Source organism: Oratosquilla oratoria, chromosome 38 (assembly GCF_046742065.1).
Source record: "Oratosquilla oratoria isolate Oo_2021 chromosome 38, ASM4674206v1, whole genome shotgun sequence".
NCBI classification, from domain to species: domain Eukaryota; kingdom Metazoa; phylum Arthropoda; class Malacostraca; order Stomatopoda; family Squillidae; genus Oratosquilla; species Oratosquilla oratoria.
Window position 1 is genome coordinate 26,843,548 of NC_134814.1, and position 24,048 is coordinate 26,867,595.

Below are 24,048 nucleotides of genomic sequence, written 5' to 3' on the forward strand. Positions count from 1 at the left end.
CTCTATTTTCAACATGAGGGGATATGGAGGGAGGGTTGCCATGTAAGTGAAGCGGCCCTACTGTGGATGTATTGTGTCTTGCTGCACTGTCTGCATTACCTAGGCAGTGGGCAGGAGACAGGGACTGGCTACCTTCCCTAAAATGGGGAAGCCCTTAGTACATAGATCTATCCTTATGGGCAATATCACACTGAAGAGGGGGTCATAGAGTTGGTAAAGTAGAAATTTAGGAGGGCAGCAGAAAAGACAAATAGCAAAAGTTGAAAGTAATTGTCAATCATTTTGAGTAGGGAATATTCTCCAATCATAAAAGAATACTGTGTGACTTTATTCATATACCAAGATCTTTTTCCCACCACAACGCCCCCCTCTCATCTTAGTTCCTCATGGATGACGGGTTATTCCTGTATCCCGCCCATTGCCCTGGGTCAGAAGCAATGCAGAAGACACTGTACATCCACAGCAAAGGCAGCTTCACTTAATCGGTGACACTCCCTCTCTGTTCCCTCATGCAGAAAAAGAGAAGGGGAGAAATCCCTCCAGGCTGCATCAATATATCATTTACATATAAGCATCCCCTAACCCCCCATCCCCTACCCCTCCCCTCCTTGCATAACAGTATCATTTATACACAGTTTCGCTCCACTCACCCCTATCTCCTGCCTTCTCCCTTTCTTGCTCAACAGATATTCCCCTCTTGTTCAATGCCCCCTTCACCCCATCCATTCATTTCATCCTTAGTTGTCCCCTCACATTCACTCCATCCACCTCTGCCATCCACACCTCTTTTACTAATCTTTCTTCACTCGTTCTTTCCATGTACAGGTAGTCGTCGACTTACGACCTATGCGACTTACGACTGATCGACTTTACGACCACGAGATGGTGCAATAATATCTAACATTCAATAGAGTAATAGAATTGTGCCTGGCAGTGCAGTACATTACTCCGCACGCTGCGAGACGCGAGTACGTTAGTTTTCGCAGGCTGCCGGCAGCGTCAGCATCCCATCCAGCTAAATATTCTTTAATTTTGTTTGTTTGAAGTAAAATGTTTCCTAATTTTGCATTGCATTTTGTATTTTTGTATGTTTTGCAATTAATAAAATATAACAAACTTTTTATGCCTAGGCTAGTTTGTTGTCGATAACAATATGTTCGGTACAGTACTTAAACGAAAAGAATGTGTTTTGTAGAAATAAAAAAAAAATCCTAATTTTGCCTTACATTTTGTATTTTTATGTTTTGCAATTAATAAAATGTAACAGTATTTTTTATGCCTAGTCTGTTGTCGATGATAAAATGTTCGGCACAGCATTTTGTATTTTTATGTTTTGCGATTAATAAAATGTAACAGTAAACTTTGTTTATGCCTAGTCTGTTGTCGATAACAATATTTTCGGTACAGTACGTAAACGAAAAGAATGTGTTTCGAAATATTTTTTTCCTAATTTTGCTTTACAATGATTTTAATGTAACCAACAAAAAAGGATTCGTAGGTCAAAGATGACAGGACTTTATTCAGTATGCGTAGGCCTAGGCTACGTTTCCTAACGAAAATGATAAAAAGTTAATGAATATTAAACAACGTAGCTCAAAGATAATAAGATTTTATTCGGTATGCATACGTTTCCTAAAGAAAGTCTGATGGTAAAATAATACAAAGGTTAACAAATACAGTATTAAATATCATAGGTCAAAGACGATAGGATTTTATTCAATATGCTTAGGCCTAGGCTACGTTTCCCAAAGAAAATCAGATGAAATTATAAAAAGGTTAAAAATACTATACAACGTAGTTCAAAGATGCTAAGATTATTTCAGTATGCTAAATATACAATATATATATATATATATATATATATATATATATATATATATATAAATATATATATATATATATATATATATATATACAGTATCCGCGAAAAGTTTGGGCGCAAAATTATAGGCGCCCCAACTTTCCCCTAAACTCAAAACATGCGAAAAATACAACTTTCCACCCAAACTTTTCGCTATTTTTCAATGCTAGCGTTTGTACCCGTATTTAGCCAAGACAATACACACTATTTGGCAACTCTGTTTAGGCGCACTCGATGTCACATGGAGTCACTTTCTAAACATCTCTCACGGAGAGTAGTCTTTTTTTTTGCGGTGGTCTCTATTTTTGTGCCTTGATATCTCTGTAATGGGAAGTGGTAAAGAGCTGGAAAGAGACACAGTTGTTACAATCATAACCCTCTATAAGGAGGGTTATAAGTGTAAAGATATTGCTACTTGTGTGGGAATTGGAGTGCGTCAAGTGCAAAAGTGGACCAAGAAATTTCGAGACGAAGGAAGTGACATCATTCGTACTCCAAAGCATCACTCTGGTCGGCCAAGGAAGATATTAAATCGTACTTCTACGGTTATAACTGCCTCCTACGGTTATTAGGAGGCAGTTATAACCATAGAAGTACGATTTGATATCTTCCTTGGCCGACCAGAACGATGCTTTGGAGTACGAATGATGTCACTTCCTTCGTCTCGAAATTTCTTGGTCCACTTTTGCACTTGACGCACTCCAATTCCCACACGAGTAGCAATATCTTTACACTTATAACCCTCCTTATAGAGGGTTATGATTGTAACAACTGTGTCTCTTTCCAGCTCTTTACCACTTCCCATTACGGAGATATCAAGGCACAAAAACAGAGACCACCGCAAAAAAAAGACTACTCTCCGTGAGAGATGTTTAGAAAGTGACTCCATGTGACATCGAGTGTGCCTAAACAGAGTTGCCAAATAGTGTGTATTGTCTCGGCTAAATATGGGTACAAACGCTAGCATTGAAAAATAGCGAAAAGTTTGGGTGGAAAGTTGTATTTTTCGCATGTTTTGAGTTTAGGGGAAAGTTGGGGCGCCTATAATTTTGCGCCCAAACTTTTTGTGGCCACTGTATATTTATATATATATATATATATATATATATATATATATATATATTTATATATATATATATATATATATATATTTATATATATATATATTATATAAAGGGTAATATATACTGTATATATATAGACCGACTTGCGTCCAGATCGACTTACGACCTGTCTGTCGGAACCGAACTCGGTCGTAAGTCGACGACTACCTGTATTCAAACCATCCCAATAATCTTTCATCAGCTCTATCTGCCATCTCCTTCTCCACTCCTGCTCTCCTCACCTCGTTTCTCACTCTATTCAACCTAGTAACCCCTACCTTACTTCTTAGATATTTCATATCAAACATATTCAAACTTTTCCTCTATGCCTCTTTTCAATTCCAAGCCACTGCCTCATACAATGCTCTTGGTACAATCACCCCTTGATACAACCTTCTTTTTGTATCCAACTTACTTCTCATAACACTTTTTAATTCCCCAAGACATTTACTTACTTCTCTCAATCTACAATTCACCTCCACCTCCACTCCTCCCTTTCCAAATATCTAAAGCTACCCACTTCCTCCAGCCTCTCTCCTTTAAGACTTATTTCTAACTCATTGGCATCCTCTACCCTTGTACATCTCATTACCCTGCTTTTACCCACATTTACCTTTAACTTTCTATAACATACCTTCCCAAACTCTGTCACTAACTCCTTAATCCCTCCTCTGACAATATCACAAGTGCAGTGTTGTCAGCAAATAACAACTGGTTCACCTCCCACTTTTTTCAATTTTCTTTAACCATCTCTAGTTCCTTGTCCATTACTCTTGCAGTTATCTCCCACACCACCTCATCCATGTACACAATGAACATCCATGGCAACATGACACACCCCTGATGCAGTCACACCTTTACCTCAAACCACTTAATCTCTCTATTTCCCATTCTAACATAGGCTCTACTATCATAAAAACTCGTGACTGCCCTTAACAGCTTTCCCTCAATCCCATATATCTGCAAAACCTTCCACAGTCTTTTCCTGTCTACCCTGTCAAAAGCCTTTTCCAAATCCATAAAGGCCCATAAAACATCCTTACCTTTTCCTAAAGCTTTCTCATATATCTGTCTTAGCACAAAAATCCAGTCCATGCAACCCTTACCTTTCCTAAACCCACACTGTTCCTCACCAATTACTCCCTCTGTTCCTCTCCTAATCCTCTCAATAAAAACCCTCCCATAAGCCTACCCAACTACACTCAACAAACTGATCCCTCTGAAACTACTACATTCTCATTTGCCCCCTTTTCCCCTGTAAAAAGGAACTATACGGGTACTCCTCCAGTCCTCTACTCTACCATCCCTTAGACACATATTAAATAACCTCACTAGCCAGTCCACTATTACTGTACTTCCTTTCTTCAGACAAACAACCTCACTAGCCAGTACACTATTACTGTACCTCCCTTCTTCAGACACTCCTCATGGACACCCATTTAACCCAGATGCCTTTCCTGTTCTCATCATCTGCAGAGCTACTTGCACCTCATCTTTTCTATTTCTCTTCCATTTTCCTCTCCCATTACTGTCCTTTTCTTAGTGTCTCCCATTACTACCACCAATCCCTACCTATCCTCAGCCACATTCAACAGCTCTCTAAAATACTCTGCCCATCTTCCCCTTATAACTTCCTCTTCCATTAAGATTTGTCCCTCTGTACCTTTTACCTTTTTTCTCTACTTGACTCACCTCCCCTTCCTCTCTTGATTTCCTTCCAAAACATCTTTTTATTGCTTTCAAAATTTTCTGTCATACTCCTCCCCATTTTACATCTGCTCTCCTTTTTGCCTCCTTTATCTTTTGTTTTGCTTCTCTTCTTTTTTCTTTATACCTCTCATATTTTTCTCTCATCCTACTTTGCAACCAGTCCCTGAATGCTTGCTTCTTCTCTTCTACTACCTTCTTCACTTCATCATCCCACCACTCACTACCCTTCCTTCTATTCCCTCCCATCCTCCTTGTTCCACATACCATCTTTGCACACCTTGTCACTTCCTCCTTGAAACACCCCCATTCCTCTTCCACACCTACTTCTACTCTATCCTTCACCACCTCCCACACTTCTCTCAGCTTCTCCTTGTACTCCTGCTCCTTTTCCTTCTCATTTAAAGTTTGGTCTAAGGACCTCACTAGTCCCTAAAATGTTGACTGCATAAACCTAATGCAGTCAATATCTCATATGGGGTCAGTGACAAGTTATAAAAAGTAGATGGATGAAACATCTGGAGAACAATATACTAAATCCAGGACAATTCGGATTTAGCCAGGGAGGATCATGTACCACAAATTTGATCTGTTTTTACTCAAGACTATTACATATAATACAAAAAGGGATGGATGGGCTGATTGTGCTTTCCTAGATCTAAAAAAAGCTCTTGGGGAAAAAAAATCAGTATTGGCTCCAATAATGTTTGCTATTTATGTGAATGGCATGGATGAGGGTGTGGACAGTTACATGAGCTTCTTTGCAGATTACACAAAACTTTTAAAGAAAGTGAGTACTGAAATGGACTGTGACTCACTACAGAAAGATCTGAACAGGGTTTGGGAATGGAGTCACAATTGGGAAGTGGACTTCAACATCAAGAAATGTAACATAATGGAATTTGGAAAAAGAAAGAAAAAGTATATCAGGACAATATAAAATTGGTGCAAAGGAAGTAAAGAAAGTGGAATTTGAAAAAGACCTGAGAGTAATCATCAAAAAGGATGTCCCCTGACAAACGGATAAACAAAATTGTAAGCGAAACCTATAACTTGCTAAGATCAATAAAAGTAGCTTTTACTTACTTGGATGAAGAAATGGTAAAGAAAATACTTGTCACACTGACAAGGCCAAAATTGGAGTATGCAGTGACACTATGGTCAACCAGTACTAAAAAGAATATAAGGAAAACTGAGAGAATCCAGATGGCAACTACGAAGATAGCTTCAACACTATCAAAACTGTCACATGAAGAGAGATTATCAAAACTAGAATTACTGACTCTGGAACAAAGAAGAGAAAAAGGTGATTTGTTGACCATCCACAAAATTATGAGAGGTATAGGAGTCTTTGATAGAGAAGACTTACTAAATTGGGATAAGAGAAACACAAGAGGACATGGAAGAAAGTTCGAAAAAGGACAGTTATAGAAGAGACCTGAAAAAGAACGACTTTCCCCATGGAGTGGAGGATGTATGGAATATACTAGATGAAACAAAATTATGTGCAAAAACAATGCATGAGTTTAAAAGCAAATTAGATATGGTGAGATACAGAGATGGGACAGCATGAGCGTAGCTCCCCTTCTCATAAGATACAACTAGGTTAAACAATATGGACAACATTCCAATGTTTTATCTCAGAGATCTACAGGACGACTCAAGGTCTACTTTAGAGAACTCTGGCAATGTGGGTTTCTAACTTAGTGCAACAATTATATGAATGATATATGAATAAACTTGAGCAAAAATTAAGGAAAAACTTGCCTCTGCTTTGTACATCTTTACGAGTCCTTGATTAATTTTGGCCCATGACTGTACTCCACTGATATTCCATAACTGATGTGAATGTTCAGCAAATGGTCCTGTTTTTACCTAAAGAAAACAGAAAACATTAAACTTAATATAATTTGAAGATACAGTTTTTTTTCACAATTTCATGAAATATATTTCCAACAAGAATGACAGTAAACAGGTTATAATGAAAATTAACAAATCAATGCTTAGGAAGTATTTTACAACATAAGATTCTGTCATACACTAGGTACGGGCACAAAATTTTCATTTTTCTTTTAACCCTTAAATTATTGTTGCATATGAAAGGCAATTATATTAGAAACAAAATGCTTTTTAGTTTTTTGAAATAGCTCGAAAAATAAGGGAGATACGATTTTTTTTTTTTTTTTTTTTTTTTTTTTTTTGGCCTGCATTTTTGGCTGGACTTCACCATAGCAAAATGTTAGAATTAAGGGTGGTCATTTGTAAAGATTTCGGTAAAGAAATACACCTTAACTCTAAACCACTGGTCCAATTTTATTAAAATTCGAAATACTTAGGTTTTCAGGATCAACAAATCACATGAGCATGTCAAAAACAATGTAAGACATCTCCATCATACCATATTTGCCTTTTCATAGCAACCATGAAGTTGTCAATTTTCAGATTATCATCAATAAAAACCAAACCCCTGGCCCAACTCACATGCAACTTGGCATGTCTAGGTTTTATGGGTCAATAAAACACCTGAGCATGTCAATAACATTGCAGGACCTTCTTCTGATATCATTCTTATTAACACCTATCACGTTGCCATGGCAACTGTTGTCAATTTAGAAATAATCAATAAAATCCAAACCCCTGGCCCAACTGTCATGCAACTTGGCATGTCTAGGTTTTATGGGTCAACAAAACACCTGAGCATGTCAATAACATTGCAGGACCTTCTTCTGATACCATTCTTACTAACACCTATCACATTGCCATGGCAACTGTTGTCAATTTAGAAATATTGATAAAATCCAAACCCCTGGCCCAACTGACATGCAACTTGGCAGGTCAAGGTTTTATGGGTCAACAAAACACCTGAACATGTCAATAACATTGCAGGACCTTCTTCTGATACCATTCTTCCTAACACCTATCATGTTGTCATGGCAACTGTTGTCAATTTAGAAATAATAAAATCCAAACCCCTGGCCCAACTGACACGCAACTTGGCATGTCAAGGTTTTATAGGTCAATAAAACACCTGAGCATGTCAATAACATTGCAGGACCTTCTTCTGATACCATTCTTACTAACACCTATCACGTTGCCATGGCAACTGTTGTCAATTTAGAAATAATAAAATCCAAACCCCTAGCCCAACTGACATGCAACTTGGCATGTCTAGGTTTTATGGGTCAATAAAACACCTGAGCATGTCAATAACATTGCAGGACCTTCTTCTGATACCATTCTTACTAACACACTTTTTTTTTGCATCCGACCTAGATATGGATCAAAAGGTCTCCTGTCGGCATGCTCCGCCTTTGTAATCCTTTGTAACCTATCACGTTGCCATGGCAACTGTTATCAATTTAGAAATAATCAATAAAATCCAAACCCCTGGCCAAACTGACATGGAACTTGGCAGGTCTAGGTTTTATGGGTCAACAAAACACCTGAGCATGTCAATAACATTGCAGGACCTTCTTCTGTTACCATTCTTACTAACACCTATCATGTTGCCATGGCAACTGTTGTCATGACTTTATGAAAATCCCATCTTAAGCGTCTTTTAGAAATGTAAGTAAAATCATCTTAATATATGATGCTAAGACAGTCTCGGATGTTTTTCCATGACAAATGTGAATCCTTCTGTTTCTCCTTTTGTCCATGACGGTGACTCATTCGTTTAACAATTTCACAAATAACTCTATTAGTCAATTGTTCTGGATTCAATGACTTCAGCTGCTCCAGAAAAGCAGCAGAATCTTGAGCCCAACTGATAGGGCCCTTGACCACTTCTTGTGGCTCTTCATGACTTCATGCCACCTGAAAAAAAAAAAAAAAAAAAAAAAAAAAAAAAAAAAAAAATTCCTAGCGGTAAAACCTGACAATCCTAGTTGCATTTTCCAGCATTTTCAGGAAAAAAAAGGTAAAAGAACTACTATCACATTAAAGTGCACATATATGTGCCTTAGCCCTTACCTTTAGATTGCAAGAGGGCACACTAACCATACATCAGGCAGTACTGCAACTATCCTTAGCCTAAGGCCTAACCTGAATTTATGTTGAAATTGGCAAGTTAACTCTAACACTAATTTACTGAAATAGAAAAATTATTATAGTATTTTTACTTTCAAAGAAGTTATTTTGTTTAATTGTTTTTATGTTATCTAGTCATCATGATAATGATCCCTTGACTGTTTCTTGTGGCTTTGCATGCCTTGAAACCATCTGATATAAGTTTACTAGCGGCAAAACATGACAATCCAAGTTGCATTTTCCAGCATTTTCAGGGAAAAAAAAGCTAAAAGAACTACTATCACATTAAAGTGCATATACAGGTGCCTTTGCCCTTCTTAACTTTAGATTGCAAGAGGGTACACCAACCATACACCAGGCAGTACTGCAACTATCCTAAGCTAAGGCCTAACCTAACATAAATTTGAAATTGGCAAGTTAATTTTAACAGCCGTGCCATTATTAATTATTTACATTCAAGGTGAGGTCACTTATTTCTGGGAAGAACACAAGCTAAAAGAACTACTATCACATTAAAGTCACTAAAAGTGCATATATGTGTGCTTTAGCCCTTACCTGGCTTAGTTTAGATTGCCTCTCACTCTCAGTACAATAACCAGTCAGTACTGCAATAGTCTATGACCTAACCTAAATCTATGTTGAAATCGGTGAATTATTTTACAACAAGTTACTGAAATAGACAAATAAAGTTACAACATTTATTACAAATAAGCAAAATAATATTAATTCCTTTGATCAATTCAAAGGAAGTATAAATTTTATACTTCCTTTGAATTCATCGGAATCAAATGTTATTTTGCTTATTCGATTTTGTGCCCGTACCTATAACAGTTCTACTAGTCTTGAGACTTCTCATAGACATGACATGGCCATGGACATGGACCATGACATGGAATTCTAACCATATTTATGATTAATTATAGTTATTTCAATGTATAACATGATAAATAATACAGGTCATGGCCATAGCCGGCTATATTAAGTATATAATAATAATAGGCAAAACAAGATAAATCATGGGTCAACAACTCTCCTGAGCATGTCATTAACATTGCAGGGCCTTCTTATACCATTCTTACTAACACCTATCATGTTACCATGGCAACTGTTGTCAAATTGGAAATAATGATAACATCCGAACCACTGGCCCAATTGACATGCAACTTGGCATGTGAAGATTTTTGGGTCAAAAAATCACCAAGTGTATATTGCCCAACGATCTTGAGCTGCTCATATATGGAATAAAATAGGTTAAAAAACAACATTCTTACATTACAATAGTATGTTATTGATGTCTTACCTTAATATTTTCACTCGAAAAACTAATTTGACAAGGATGATAATCAAATTTGCGTTGGAATCGGTGAATATTTGTTTCCTTTTAAAGATTTGGGCATACACTTGTGCAATAACAAGATAATTTGAATATCCTGCGCATGCGATGAACGTTCAAAGCATTCAAACTAAGCGATACAAAATCAAATGGGTCGCAAAAGATGGCGTTGTAAACAATAACAGCGCGATAGTGACGTCACGCTTGATTTTCGCGCGTACCTACATACACTGAGCATTTTATTTAGCAGAGGAGAGGAACTTGGACTTAATAGATATTTTCATATACAGTACCAACTTATAACATGACTTACAAATATCAATCTATCAATAGACCATGAAACTTCTTTCTTATAAGGGAAGTAGTCAACTAAGGCATACACCCATCCTACTGCTGTCAATCATGTATTTCTTTCCTTTTTATCTTAGCTCCTTGTGGATGATGTATCATCCCTGTCCCCTGCCCTCTGCCAAGGTCAGAAGCAATGCAACAAGACACAGCAGGACAAGCTGCTTTACATGTGACCCTCCCTTGCCTGCTCATACAAAAACTGGGAAGATGAGGATAAATTCCTTTGGGCAGTGTCAATTTACTGTCTATTCATAACCATTCTCCACTAACTCTTACCTTTTCCTTTCCCTTATCAAGACTCCCTCCACCTCATCCATCTCATTTTTTATCTTACCCTCAAGTTCATTCCACCCACTTCTGCCTTCCACATTCTTTTGTTGGTTTTTCCTCACTCATTCTTTTCATGAGCCCATACCATCCCAGTATTCTTTCATCAACCCTATCTGGCAGGTCCCTTTCCATCCATGCTCTCATCTTCATTTCTCATTCTATCCATCTTTTGTAACACCCACCATACTTCTCAAAAAAAAAAAAAAAATTCCTTTCTTCCTCCCTTAAATTCTGTGCCCAATACAGTGTCATTGGCACATACACCCCTACATACATTCTTCTCTTCACATCTATCTCCACATACCTATTTCTCATGATAATTTTCACTCTCTCAAGACATTCACTTGCTTCACTCCCACCTTCATTCACTTCTACATGTGACTATAAATATCTAAAACTATCCACTTCCTCTAACCTCACTCCTTTAAGAATCTTACCTCAAAGTTAATGCAACCCTCACCCCTTGTACATCTTATCACCTTACTAAGATCAATATAGGTGGCTTTTAATTACTGTTACTTATTGGGGAGGCACCCCTTGTACATCTTATCACCTTACTAAGATCAATATAGGTGGCTTTTAATTACTGTTACTTATTGGGGGAGGAGGAGAATATTCATCTACTTTGATTTTTCCAGGAATGAAGTGTTTCATTTTAAAATTTTATTTACACAACAAAACAATAACAACAAAAGCAATTGGGTAACAGAACAATTATCACAATTAAGTATCTATTTTAATGTAAGTTAATCAGAAGACAAGAAAATCACATGAGAAATAACATACATACATACATACACCCCTTACAAGGGAGGTAGCCAAAAAGGGAAAAGCATAAAATCATTTCCACCCATTCCATCCCTGAATACACTCCACACCCCTCCACCCTCCCTCTTATCTGAGCACCTCCTGGATGACGGGTCATCCCTGCACCTTGTCCACTGCCCTGGGTTAGAAGCAGCATCGCAAGACACAGCACATCCACACCAAGGCCACTTCATTAAATCGGCGACCCCCCCCTCTCCGTCCCCCCATTGCATAAAAGGAGAGGATGGGAGAAATCCCTTTGGGCTGCGTCAAATTTTGCTCACACATACTACCTCAGCCCCCATCCCCCCGCCCATTCCACCTCATGCAATCACAACATCATCCATATACAACCATTCTCCATTCACCCCTGTCTTCTGTCCTCTCCCATCCTTCCTCAACAGACATTCCCCTCTTCCCCAAAGCCCTCTTCACCCCATCCATCCACCTCATCCTAGGACATCCCCTCATGTTCACTCCTTCCACATACCTCTTTTACTAGTCTTTCTTCACTCATTCTTTCCATGTGTCCAAACCATCCTAATACTCTTTCATCAACCCTATCTCCCAACTCCCTTTCCACCTCCTTTCTCCTCCTCACCTCCTCATTTCTCACTCTATCTAGCCTAGTAACCCCTATCATACTTCTCAGACACCTCATCTCAAACACATTCAAACTCCTTCTCTCTTCCTCTCTTATGTTCCATGTTTCTGCCCCATACAGTGCTGTTGGCACAATCACTCCTTCATACAGTCTCCTCTTAGCATCCATTCCCAAATGTCTATTCCTCATTACACTCTTTAATCCACCAAGGCATTTACTTGCTTCTCTCAATCTACATTCTACCTCCACCTTCACTCCACCTTTTCCTGCCAAATTTGCACCCAAGTATCTAAAACTATCCACTTTCTCCAGTCAATCTCCCTTAATGCTCACTTCCAGTCTACTGCCACTTTCACCTCTTGTACATCTCATTACCTTACTTTTACCCACATTTATCTTTAGCTTTCCTCTATCACATACTCTCGCAAACTCTGCCACCATCTTCCTCAATCCCTCCTCCGATCCTGCCACAAGCGCAGTGTCGTCCGCAAACAACATCTGGCTCACCTCCCACTTTTATGCGTCTGGGGTATTGGCTGCTTGTTATTGTGGCAAAGTAGCATGCAGTTGATACTTTAGGGTCTATATGGGGCGCCCCTATGGACCAGAGCCACACATCATTTTGTCTATGATAGAGGAAAACTCTGTTCATAGAGAAATGATGACACTTTTATACTATGACTGTCCCTCCATTATGCTGTCCCCCAACCCCTTGTTGCTGTCCTGTACCATTTCTCTGAGTGTTCCTTTTCTGTGGTGGGGGAATTCCCTGTGGTGGGGGAAAAGAATACTGCCACCAAGTATTCCCACTTGGATCGTAAGAGGCAAGAAGAAAGGGACGGGGATTGGGACTAGGCATCCTTCTCCTTGTAGCCCCACAGGGGACATTCCTAAACAAAAAAGAGAAGGCATAAGAGGGTCTGGGAGTTTTCCGACCAGCACCCTTAGGTTTGGGTCTTTTAATGTGCATGGATGTGGTACAGATGAGAGTAAAAGGGAAGAGATAGGTAGTATGTTTGTGAGAAGAAGAAAGATGGATGTGTTGGCTTTGAGTGAAACTAAGTTGAAAGGTAAGGGTGAGTGTATGTTTGGGAGTGTAAGTGGGAGGTTATCAGGAGTGAAGAGAGGGTGAGGGAGGGAAGGGGTGGCTATTCTAGTAAGTGAAGAGATAGGTAAACAGATAGTGGAGTGGAAGGAGGTTTCCTCAAGGATAATGTGGATGAAGGTGAAACTGGGAAAGGAGATGTGGGTCTTTGTAAGTGCATATGGGCCTGGCAGTGAGAAGAGTGTAGAAGAAAGGGAGGCCTTTTGGATAGATTTAAATGAGTGCATAGAGGATTTAGGAAGAAATGTAAATGTAATAGTACTGGGAGACCTTAATGCTAGGGTAGGAAATGGCCCAATCAATGGAGTGGTTGGGAAATGTGGAGTTCCAGGAAAGAATCGTGGTGGAGAGTTGATGGTGGAAATGTGTCTAGAAAGAGAAATAACAAAGAAAATTATTTTCAAGAAATAAACAGTGGAAAGTAGAACAGGAAAGTAAAAAATTATCTTTTAAAGAAGCAGTGGAGCAACAAGTCAAGAAAAATGCTAAGGAAACTAATTAAAGTAATTAAGGAGAAAGGAAATTTGGTCAGGGACATGGTGGATAAAAAAAGATGCATTGTAATCTATGGTATTAAAGAGAAACATGATGTTCCTAGATATCAGAATAAAAAGAGGAGAAAGAGATCGCTAAAGAAATTCTGAAAGAGGTTCAAGAGGAAGGAAATTGAGGAAACATACAGAATAGGGAAATACTCATAAGAAAAACAATATAGGCCAATAAAAGTAAAACTTAGGTCTCAAATGTCAGCAGATAAAGTACTATCTACAAGAACAAAACTAGCAAATAGTGAACATTATAAAAATGTATGGATAAAAAAAAATGAGTGATGAAAAGAAAGAAAAGGAACTTAGAAATGAGGCAAATGAAAAATTGAGAAGAGAAATGAGACTGAAAAGAATTATTTTTTGTGGAGAGTGGTGGACCTGAGGCTGAGAAAATCAGGAAAAAGGAAACAAAGCAGACAGAAAAAGACAAGAAAGGAAAAAATTAAAGATAACCTATAACAACATAGATGGAATGATTTCAGGATTGAATGAATTAAATGACTATCTGGCATTAGAAAAATCAGACATAATGGGAATTGTAGAAACGAAATTAGAAAGTCCTCTACTACCAAATACTGAGGGACAAGGTCTATACAACTGTAGGATGAAGAATAGAAAGGAAAAATGGGGTGGGGGAGTATTATTTTTGACTGGGAAATACTTAACTGTGACAAAGGTAACAGAAGGAAAAACAATGTAGAATCAATTATGATAAAAGTTTAAAGCAGTTACATGAAAAGTAGAAAATTTGTAGTAGTGTATGTGCTCCCTAAAACACAGTCCTGGACAGAAAGCGATCATTCCAAACTGTTGGAAGACACAAAATATGGACTAATATACTGAAAGAAAGTGGAAATATAATAATTATGGATGATTTTAATTCAAAAGAAATATGTTGGGAAGAAATGACAGTGAAGGGTGGAGAATGTAAGGATTCATGTTTGTGTTTCATTTACTACTTAGAGTTTGATCCTAAGTTATATTGAGTTCTGATTCTCTTTCATAATAGTTAACTGTTTATGTTTTGTTACTGCCCACTGATGCCTGGCATAGAGATACCAGTACTTATGATTTTGAGCCATGGCGAGCACATGTAAACATGGTGAAGATTAAAGCTAAGAAAAACAATGTTTGTTTGGGAATTATCCCGCCATAACAAGTGGCAACGAGGACAAAAATTGGATAATGAGTGCTATGGTTAAGTGGACATTGAAATTACACGACTGTAAGTATGTCTACAATACATTATTAGCCTCAGATTAGGCACCGGCTTTTGCATCGGCAGTGATTCTTAGTGTTTGCACAAAAAGATGTCTAAGGATAGACAGATTGACAGATTTGAGCCAGATAGGATTTCACTAGACCTATGGCTGAGTCTTTTGGAAGCTCACTTCCAATATATAGGAATAACTGGCACCAGTGATGAAGATTTAGTGAAGAAGAAAAACTTATTATTAGTGTCTGTTGGAAGTGTTGTGTACGCAGAGTTGGGAAGGAACTGTGCTCCTGATCTCCCTCATACAAAATCATTTAGCGATTTAGTGAAAGCGTTAAAGCAGTACTATATAGTCACTCCATCCTACCATAGAAGTCTTGTAGCATTTCAACAAAGGAAAAAACGGCCAGGTGAAAGTTTGAATAATCTATATGCAGAGTTAAAGGCTCTGGCCAAAGACTGTAATTTCGTTGATCAGTTTGACAACCGTGTACGAGATCAGTTGTTCATGGCGGTGGACAATGAAACTTATTTCCCCAATCTAGTGGCAGAAAATTTCAAATTACAAACTTTGACTTCCCAGGATACTTTTGATAGAATATTAAATATGGAACAGGCATTTGTGGATGAAAATAACAGTATAAGAGCGGTATCAGAGAGTCAAAATTTTCACAAGAAAAAAGGAAGTAGACATGACCCTAAGACCTCTAGTTATTATCAATCAGGTAATAGTAAGCCTAAGCTTACATGCAAACACTGTGGTTTTCCCCATGCAAGTGAAAAATGTAGGTTTCAAGAAAGACATTGCAACATGTGTGGTAAAAAGGGACATTTGAAAGCAGTCTGTAGATTCACAAATTCAAAGCTTGAAAAGAAAAGTAAGGGAAAAGGAATTGCAGCTGCAAACAGACTGGTAGATTCTTCAGATTCAGACAGTGCAGATAACAATTTGTTTGGTGTTAAATCAGATGCAAACAGACTGGAAGATTCTTCAGATTCAGACAGTGCAGATAAAAATTTGTTTGGTGTTAAATCAGATGTCTTTTCTGTTAAATCTGAGTTAGTCAGCTTCAAGATTAATGACAATTTAATACCATTTGAGATTGATACAGGTGCTTGTGTTTCCACATTATCAGAAAATTGGGTACATTCCTTAAAACTATCCATGTCACCTGTTAATAAAGTGTTGCGTGCTTATGGTCACACATCCATTGATGTTTTAGGAAAAGTGGATGTTACAGTATCATATAATAATTATGTCTTGGAACATACCTTTTGTTGTAGCTTCTGGTAATATTAATTTATGTGATAAAGATTTACAGAAGAAAGTAGGAATTTCTCTTACAGGTATTCCTGATGCCTCTAGAGTGTCTAGAGTAAATAATATTGTGAATGCTAGAACCTTATTAGATGAGTACACAGTTGATTCAACAAAACCCATAACTAGTGTTAAGGCAGCAATACATCTTAAACCTGAAGCTGTACCTAAGTGTTACAAAACTCGTACAGTATCATTCCATTTTCGAAAGTTAGTGGAAGACGAGTTGGACAACCTAGTTAAGGAGGGTATCATTTCCCCTGTAGAATTCAGTGAATGGGCAGCCCCGATAGTACCAGTTTTAAAACAAGACCAGAAATATGTACGCATATGTGCAGACTTTAAATACCTCAATCAGTTTTTGCTAGTAGATCAGTATCCATTACCAAAAGTGGATGAACTTTTGTCTGTAGTTGGAAAGGGACAACTCTTTTCCAAGTTGGACTTAAAAAATGCTTATCTGCAAATGGCAGTAGATGAAGAGGCTCAGAAGTACTTAGTGATTAACACTCCAAAAGGTCTATTTAAATACAACAGATTACCTTTTGGGCTTGCTTCCTCTCCTGCTATTTTTCAGCGCTTCATGGTTCAGTTAATGAGTAAAATTCCAGGAGTAGCAGTATTTTTGGATGACATTCTTGTAACTGGTTCCACTGAACAGGAACATGATGAAAGACTTTTAAAAGTACTAGGCATACTTCAAGAAAATAATGTCAAGGTAAATAAAAGTAAATCTGTACTTAAAGCTGATTCAATTGAATATCTAGGATATGATGTGAGTGGGAAGGGTATAAAGCCTTCTGAATGTAAAACAAGAGCAATTGCTCAAGCCCCAGCTCCTACCTCGGTGGCAGAAGTAAAGTCATTTGTTGGCTTAGTAACTTATTATTGTAGGTTTGTTCCACAATTTGCTACAATTCTTGCTCCTTTGTATGATCTTCTACAGAAAAATGCAACCTTTAAGTGGACTAAGGTAGAAGAAAATTCTTTTTTGATTATTAAGAAAGAATTGTGTAACTCAAGAGTTTTGTCAAATTTTGATGGCTGTTCTCCCCTTATCTTAGAGGTTGATGCATCCCCAGTTGGAGTTGGATGTGTTTTAAAACAAGTTGTGAATAAGGAAGAACAGACTGTGTATTTTGCCAGTAAGAAGTTATCTTCCGCTGAAAAGAATTACTCTCAACTGGATCGAGAGGCTCTTGCGGTGGTTTATGGAGTAGTTAAGTTGAAATATTTCTTACTAGGAAGAGAATTTGTTGTAAAAACGGATCACAAACCATTGTTAGGTTTATTTGGTAAACAGAAACAAATTCCAATACATGCCAATGCCAGATTGCAGCGTTGGGCTCTGCTGTTATCACAGTTTAACTTTGATCTGGTGTTCAGAGCAGGCAGAGAAAATCAGGTTGCGGATGCTTTAAGTAGATTACCCATGGTAGATTCGGACAATGAATCTAGTGTACCTGTTGAATATGTCAATTTAATCAAGGTAATGGCATATAGTGATATTGTTTTGGACAAAATCAAATTGTATACCAGAAAGGACCCAGTTCTTAAACATGTTGTAAATAACCTTAAATTTGGTTGGCAAAATAACCCAAATGTGTCAGAGTACTCCAAGATCAAAAATGATCTTAGCCTTCATGATGAAATTGTGTTGTTCAGAAATAGAGTGGTAATTCCGTCGGAATTAAGGAAAGTAGTGTTGGATCATTTGCATTTAGGTCATAATGGAATAAATGCGATGAAAGCTGAAGCAAGAAAATGGGTATGGTGGCCTAAGCTGGAGCAAGATCTGTTGGAAGTTACCAAAAGTTGTTCTATTTGTTCTATTTCTAATCACCAGCAGCCCCAATCTCAGTCTCTTGCTTGGCCAGATTCGGGTATACCATGGTCAAGATTACACATTGACTATGCAGGACCTATAGATGGACAATATTTTTTAGTAATTGTTGATTCTTTTTCCAAATTCATGGATGTGCATGTTACTGAAACCATTTCTTTAAAAGCTACTATTAAGTTGTTGCGAAGAACATTTGCAAATTTTGGCTTACCTGACCAAATAGTGTCAGATAATGCTGCAAATTTTTGTTCAGCAGAAATGGAGGAATTTTTGTCTAAGAATGGTGTTAAACATGTGACGCCAGCACCATACAGTCCTTCCTCAAATGGGTTAGCAGAACGTGCAGTGAGAACCTTTAAAAGTGGATTGCGTAAATTTGAAAGTGGGGATATTCATCTTAGAATATGTAGATTTTTATATAATCAGAGAAGAACTGTTAGTGCTTCCACTGGCAAAACGCCCTCAGAGATGTTAATGGGTAGAACTTTTAAGGGACCTTTGCACTCCCTTCAAAAGGAAAAGAAGAGGAGAAGTAAGATTGAGGAAAAGGTTGTAGGTGTATCCAAATATAAGTAAGAAGATGCTGTGTTTGTGAGGAACTATGGAAAGGGAGAGAAATGGTTGCCAGGAAAAGTAATTGAAGAGTTAGGTGTACGTAATTATAAGATTCAATTAACAGATCATGGAAATGTATTTTGGAAAAGGCATGCTGATCAGATTATGCCGAGATATGTAACCACTGTGGTTCAGAATGTTAAGAAGCCTATAACTCCTGTAGTAATGGATAATAGTTCTGTTGATGAGTCTTGCCATTCTGATGCTCATAACAAACCTTCATGTGATATTCCTAACACTGATGTTAATTTTCCTGATGACCCGGCTAAAGACAATGTTCACATTAACAATTCTCCAGTTAAATCTCCTATCAGGGAACCTGAGAATAGAACCAAATCGCCTTGATTTGTAGTGCTGTATTGTGTGGCACCCTAATTGGTTATGTCATACAAAATTAAGGAAAAAGGGATGTAAGGATTCATGTTTGTGTTTCATTTACTACTTAGAGTTTGATCCTAAGTTATATTGTGTTCTGATTCTCTTTCATAATACTTAACTGTTTATGTTTTGTTACTGCCCACTGATGCCTGGCATAGAGATACCAGTACTTATGATTTTGAGCCATGGCGGGCACATGTAAACATGGTGAAGATTAAAGCTAAGAAAAACAATGTTTGTTTGGGAATTATCCCACCATAACAGAGAAGACCTCTGGGGAAACATACTACTTGATATGACCATTGAATACACAATGACTCAGTGGAAAAAAAAAAAAAAAAAAAAAAATACCAGATACAGAAATAATGAGGAACCGTCGAGACTGGATTTAATATTTACTTCAGAACCTGAAATTGTGAAAAGAATTGATTACAAAACTACAATAGGGAAGAGTGACCATGCATTAATAGAATTTGAATTAAAAGAGCAAATGGACTTAACCCCTTCCATACGGGGCCGCACACGTAGGCGTCATGGGGAGCGAGTGTATTCGCGAGGCTGCCATATCGGCGTCTTGATTATATTTATTGTAGTCGCCCCTCCATAATGACATTCTTTCTAATTCTTTTGTAATCGCATTTTCTATGGTTATCAAAATTCACGAGTGAAGAGAGAACGATCGATATAAGCGGTGACTATATTTTATGATGCGAGTATTATTACGACACGTCGTACGGCTGGCATTGGTTGCTGCCACCGAGATCCAAGTCCATGACGCCTACGTGTGCGGCACCGTATGGAAGGGGTTAAGAAGAAATGAGAAACATAGAAGAGTAAGGCTGTACAACAAAACAAATTTTGAGAAACTCAGAAAATTCTTTCAAAACGCAAACTGGGATAAATTCCTAAATGAAGAAACAAAGATGGAAGAGAAATGGAAAACAATAAAAGAAATGTATAATGAGGGAGTGAACAAATGTGTACCACAACAAAAACAAGAAAGAATATACATAAAAAGATGGTACAACAAAAAATGTAGTGAGGCTAAGGATAAAAGAGACAAAGCTTGGAAAAGATGAAAAAAAAAAAAAAAAGAGTAAACGGCAAACATATATCAAACTAAGAAATGATTATGTAAAAATATGCAGGGAAGAAAAGAGAAACTATGAAAGATATATAATAGAAAAATGCAACAAACTAAATTATTTTACAGGTATGTAAATGGTAAACTATAAAATAAACAAGAAATGGAAAAGCTGTGCCAGGGAAATTATGAATATATAAAAGTAGAAATAGCTGAAATTATGAACAATAATTTCAAATTGGTGTTCACAATTGAAAGTTCACAGAACTGTGAGGGAATAGAGAGAGAGATCCCCCCAATGAAGGAAATAACTGTAACACAGAAGGAAATCAGCGACCAAATAAAAAACCTTGATGTCTGAAAATCACATGGTCTGGATGGAATTGCAAATTGGATATTGAAAGAATGCATAGAGGAGTTGAAAGACAAAATATACAATATAATTAAATACTCACTCAAAGAAGGAAAGGTACCACAGGACTGGAAAAATGCAAATATTGTACCAATATAAAAAGGAAAAATAAAGGAAAAACCAAACAACTACAGACCAGTCTCCCTAACAAGCACAATAGCAAAAATATATGAAAAAAGTTATCAAAAGTAAATGGGTTAAACATCTGGAAGAAAAAAATATACTGAATCCAAATCAATTTGTATTCAGACAAGGAAGATCATGTACAACAAACCTGATCTGCTTCTATTCGAGACTAATAGAATTAATACAAGAAAGGGATGGATAGGTGGACTGTGCCTTTCTAGACCTACAAAGAGCATTTGATAAAGTACCACACAAAAAACTAATAAGAAAAATAGAATCAATAGGGGGCATCAAAGGAAAATTATTGGAATGGATGGAAGATTTCCTGACTGGGAGAAAAATGAGGGTAGTAATCAGAAAAAAATATACTGAATCCAAGTCAAATACCCCATCTGGGGTATTGGCTGCATGTTATTGTGGCAAAGCAGCATGCAGTTGATACTTTAGGGTCTATATAGGGTGCCCCTATGGACCAGAGACACACATCATTTTGTCTATGATAGAGGAAAACTCTGTTCATAGAGAAATTATGACACTTTTATACTATGACTGTCCCTCCGTTATGCTGTTCCCCAACCCCTTGTTACTGTCCTGTACCATTTCTCTTAATATTCATTTTCTTTTTTTGCCTACCCTGTGGTGGGGGAAGAGGATGCTACCACCAAGTCTTTCCACTTGAGTCGTAAAAGGCGACAAAAAAACGGGACGGGGGATGGGATTAGGAGTCCAGCTACCTGTAGCCCCTAAAGGGGACATTCCTAAAAAAAGTAAAGGCATAAGAGGGTCTGGGAGTTTTCCAACCAGTACCCTAATGTTTGGGTTTTTTAATGAGCATGGATGTGGTACAGATGTGAGATGTGGGTTTTTGTAAGTGCGTATGAGCCTGGTAGTGAGAAGAGTGTAGAGGAAAGGGAGGCTTTTTGGGTAGATATAAATGAGTACATTGAGGGATTAGGAAGAAATGTCAATGTAGTTGTATTGGGAGACCTTAATGGTAGGGTAGGAAATGAACCAATAGACAGAATGATTAGGAAGTATGGAGTTCCAGGTAAAAATCATAGTGGAGAACTGATGGTGGAGTCTTGAGAGTTGATGATGGCAAATACAGTGTTTAGGAAGAAAGTCAAGCATAAGTACACATGGGAGAGGGTGGTGAATAGAAGGGTGGTAGATAGAGCATTAATGGACTATATAGTGGTGACCAGGAGTATGGTAGGAAGAGTTAAAGATGTACATTTTCTGGTGGAAGGTAAATTGAGAGTGGAGAATAGGTGGAGAATAGATGGAAAAAGAGGAAAAGGGCAGAAGGTAGGGAGGTACTTAGAGTGAACTGCTTAATGAGAGAAAAAAAATGAAAATGAGTATAAGAAGAAGCTGAGAGAGGAGTGGGAGGGAGTAAAAGATAGAGTAGAACTAGGAGTGGAGGAGGAATGGGGATGGTTCAAGGAGGAGGTCATAAGGTGTGCAAAGATGGTGTGTGGAACAGAGGGCAGGAGGAAATAGAAGGAAGGGTAGTGAGTGGTGGGATGAGGAAGCAAAGAAGAGTGTAGAAGAGAAGAAGCAGGCATTCATAGATTGGCTCCAAATTAGGACAAGGGAATCGTATGAGAGGTACAAAGTAAAGAGAAGGGAAGTTAAGCATAAGATAAAGGAAGCAAAGAGGAGAGATGATGTGAAATGGGGTAAGAGTATGACAGAAAATTTTGAAAGTAATAAAAAGATGCTTTGGAAGGAAATTAAAAGAGGAAGAGGAGGCGAATCAAGTAGAGAAGAAAAGGTACAAGGTGCAGATGGAGAGATGATAATGGAAGAGAAGGCAGTGAGAGGAAGGTGGGCAGAGTATTTTAGGGAGTTGCTAAATGTGAAGGAGGATAGGGAGGGAAAGGTAGTTGCAGTGGGAAGCACTAAGAAAATGAGAGTGATGAGTGAGGAAAATGAAGGAGAAATAGGGAAGGATGAAGTGAAAGCAGCTGTTAAGATGATGAGAGCAGGTAAGGCACCTGGGTTGGATGGATGCCATGCAGAATGTCTGAAGAAAGGAGGTACAGTTATGGTGGACTGGCTGGTGAGGTTATTTAATGTTTATTTAAGAGAGGGTAGAATGCCAGAGGACTGGAGGAGTGCCTGTATAGTTCTGCTTTACAAGGGAAAGGGGGATAAGTGTGAGTGTAGTAGTTTCAGAGGGATCAGCTTGTTGAGTGTAGTTGGGAAAGCTTATGGGAGGGTCTTAATTGAGAGGATTAGGGGAGAACAGAGGGAGTAATTGGTGAGGAACAGTGTAGTTTTAGGACAGGTAGGGGTTGTGTAGATCAGATTTTTGTGGTAAGACAGATATGTGAGAAAGCTATAGGAAAAGGTAAGGATGTTTTTTGGGCTTTTATGGATCTGGCAAAGGCTTACGACAAGGTAGACAGGAAGGCACTGTGGGAGGTACTGCAGATATATGGGATAGGAGGAAAGCTGTTTAGAGCAGTCAAGAGATTTTATGAGAGAAGTAGAGCTTGTGTTAGGATTAGAAATGGAGAGAGTGAATGGTTTGAGGTAAAGATGGGACTTCGTCAGGGATGTGTTATGTCGCCCTGGCAGTTCAATCTTTACATGGATGGGGTGGTGCGAGAGGTGAATGCAAGGGTAGTGGGTAAGGGGTTGGAGATGGTTAAAGAAAATGGAGAAAAGTGGGAGGTGAGCCAGTTGTTGTTTGAGGATGACACTGTGCTTGTAGCACGATCAGAGGAGGGATTGAGGAAGATAGTGACAGAGTTTGAGAAGGTGTGTGAAAGAAGGAAGCTGAAGATAAATGTGGGCAAAAGTAAGGTGATGGGATGTACAAGGGGAGAGAGTGACAGCAGGCTGGAAGTGAGCATAAAGGGTGAAAGACTGGGGGAAGTGCATAGTTTTAGATACTTGGGTGCGAATGTGGCAGGAAAGGGAGGAGTGGGGGTGGAGGTAGAATGTAGATTGAGAGAAGCAAGTAAATGCCTTGGTGGATTAAAAAGTGTAATGAGAAATAGACATCTGGGAATGGATGCTAAGAGGTTATATGAAGGAGTGATTGTACAAACAGCACTGAATGGGGCAGAAACATGGAACATAAGAGAGGAAGAGAGAAGGAGTTTGAATGTGTTTGAGATGAAATGTCTGAGCAGTATGATAGGGATTACTAGGCTAGATAGAGTGAGAAATGAGGAGGTGAGGAGGAGAACATGGGTGGGAAGGAAGCTGGGAGATAGGGTTGATGAAAGAGTATTGGGATGGTTTGGACACATGGAAAGAATGAG

At 38.2% G+C, this 24,048-nt stretch overlaps 1 protein-coding gene across 6 annotated transcripts in view; it reads right to left on the minus strand.

Moving 5' to 3' along the window:
- The window catches only part of LOC143020032 (serine/threonine-protein phosphatase 2A activator-like), a 205,428-nt gene that overhangs the window by 22,745 nt on the left and 158,635 nt on the right, over positions 1 to 24,048 (minus strand). For 5 of the 6 annotated variants that reach the window (XM_076176167.1, XM_076176163.1, XM_076176166.1 and 2 more), the window contains one exon: positions 6,439 to 6,546. The exons of the other annotated variant lie outside the window; for it this stretch is intronic. In XM_076176167.1, coding sequence (XP_076032282.1) covers positions 6,439 to 6,546 — 108 coding nt within the window. The remainder of the gene's footprint in view (positions 1 to 6,438; positions 6,547 to 24,048) is intronic. 6 annotated transcript variants of the gene reach the window in all.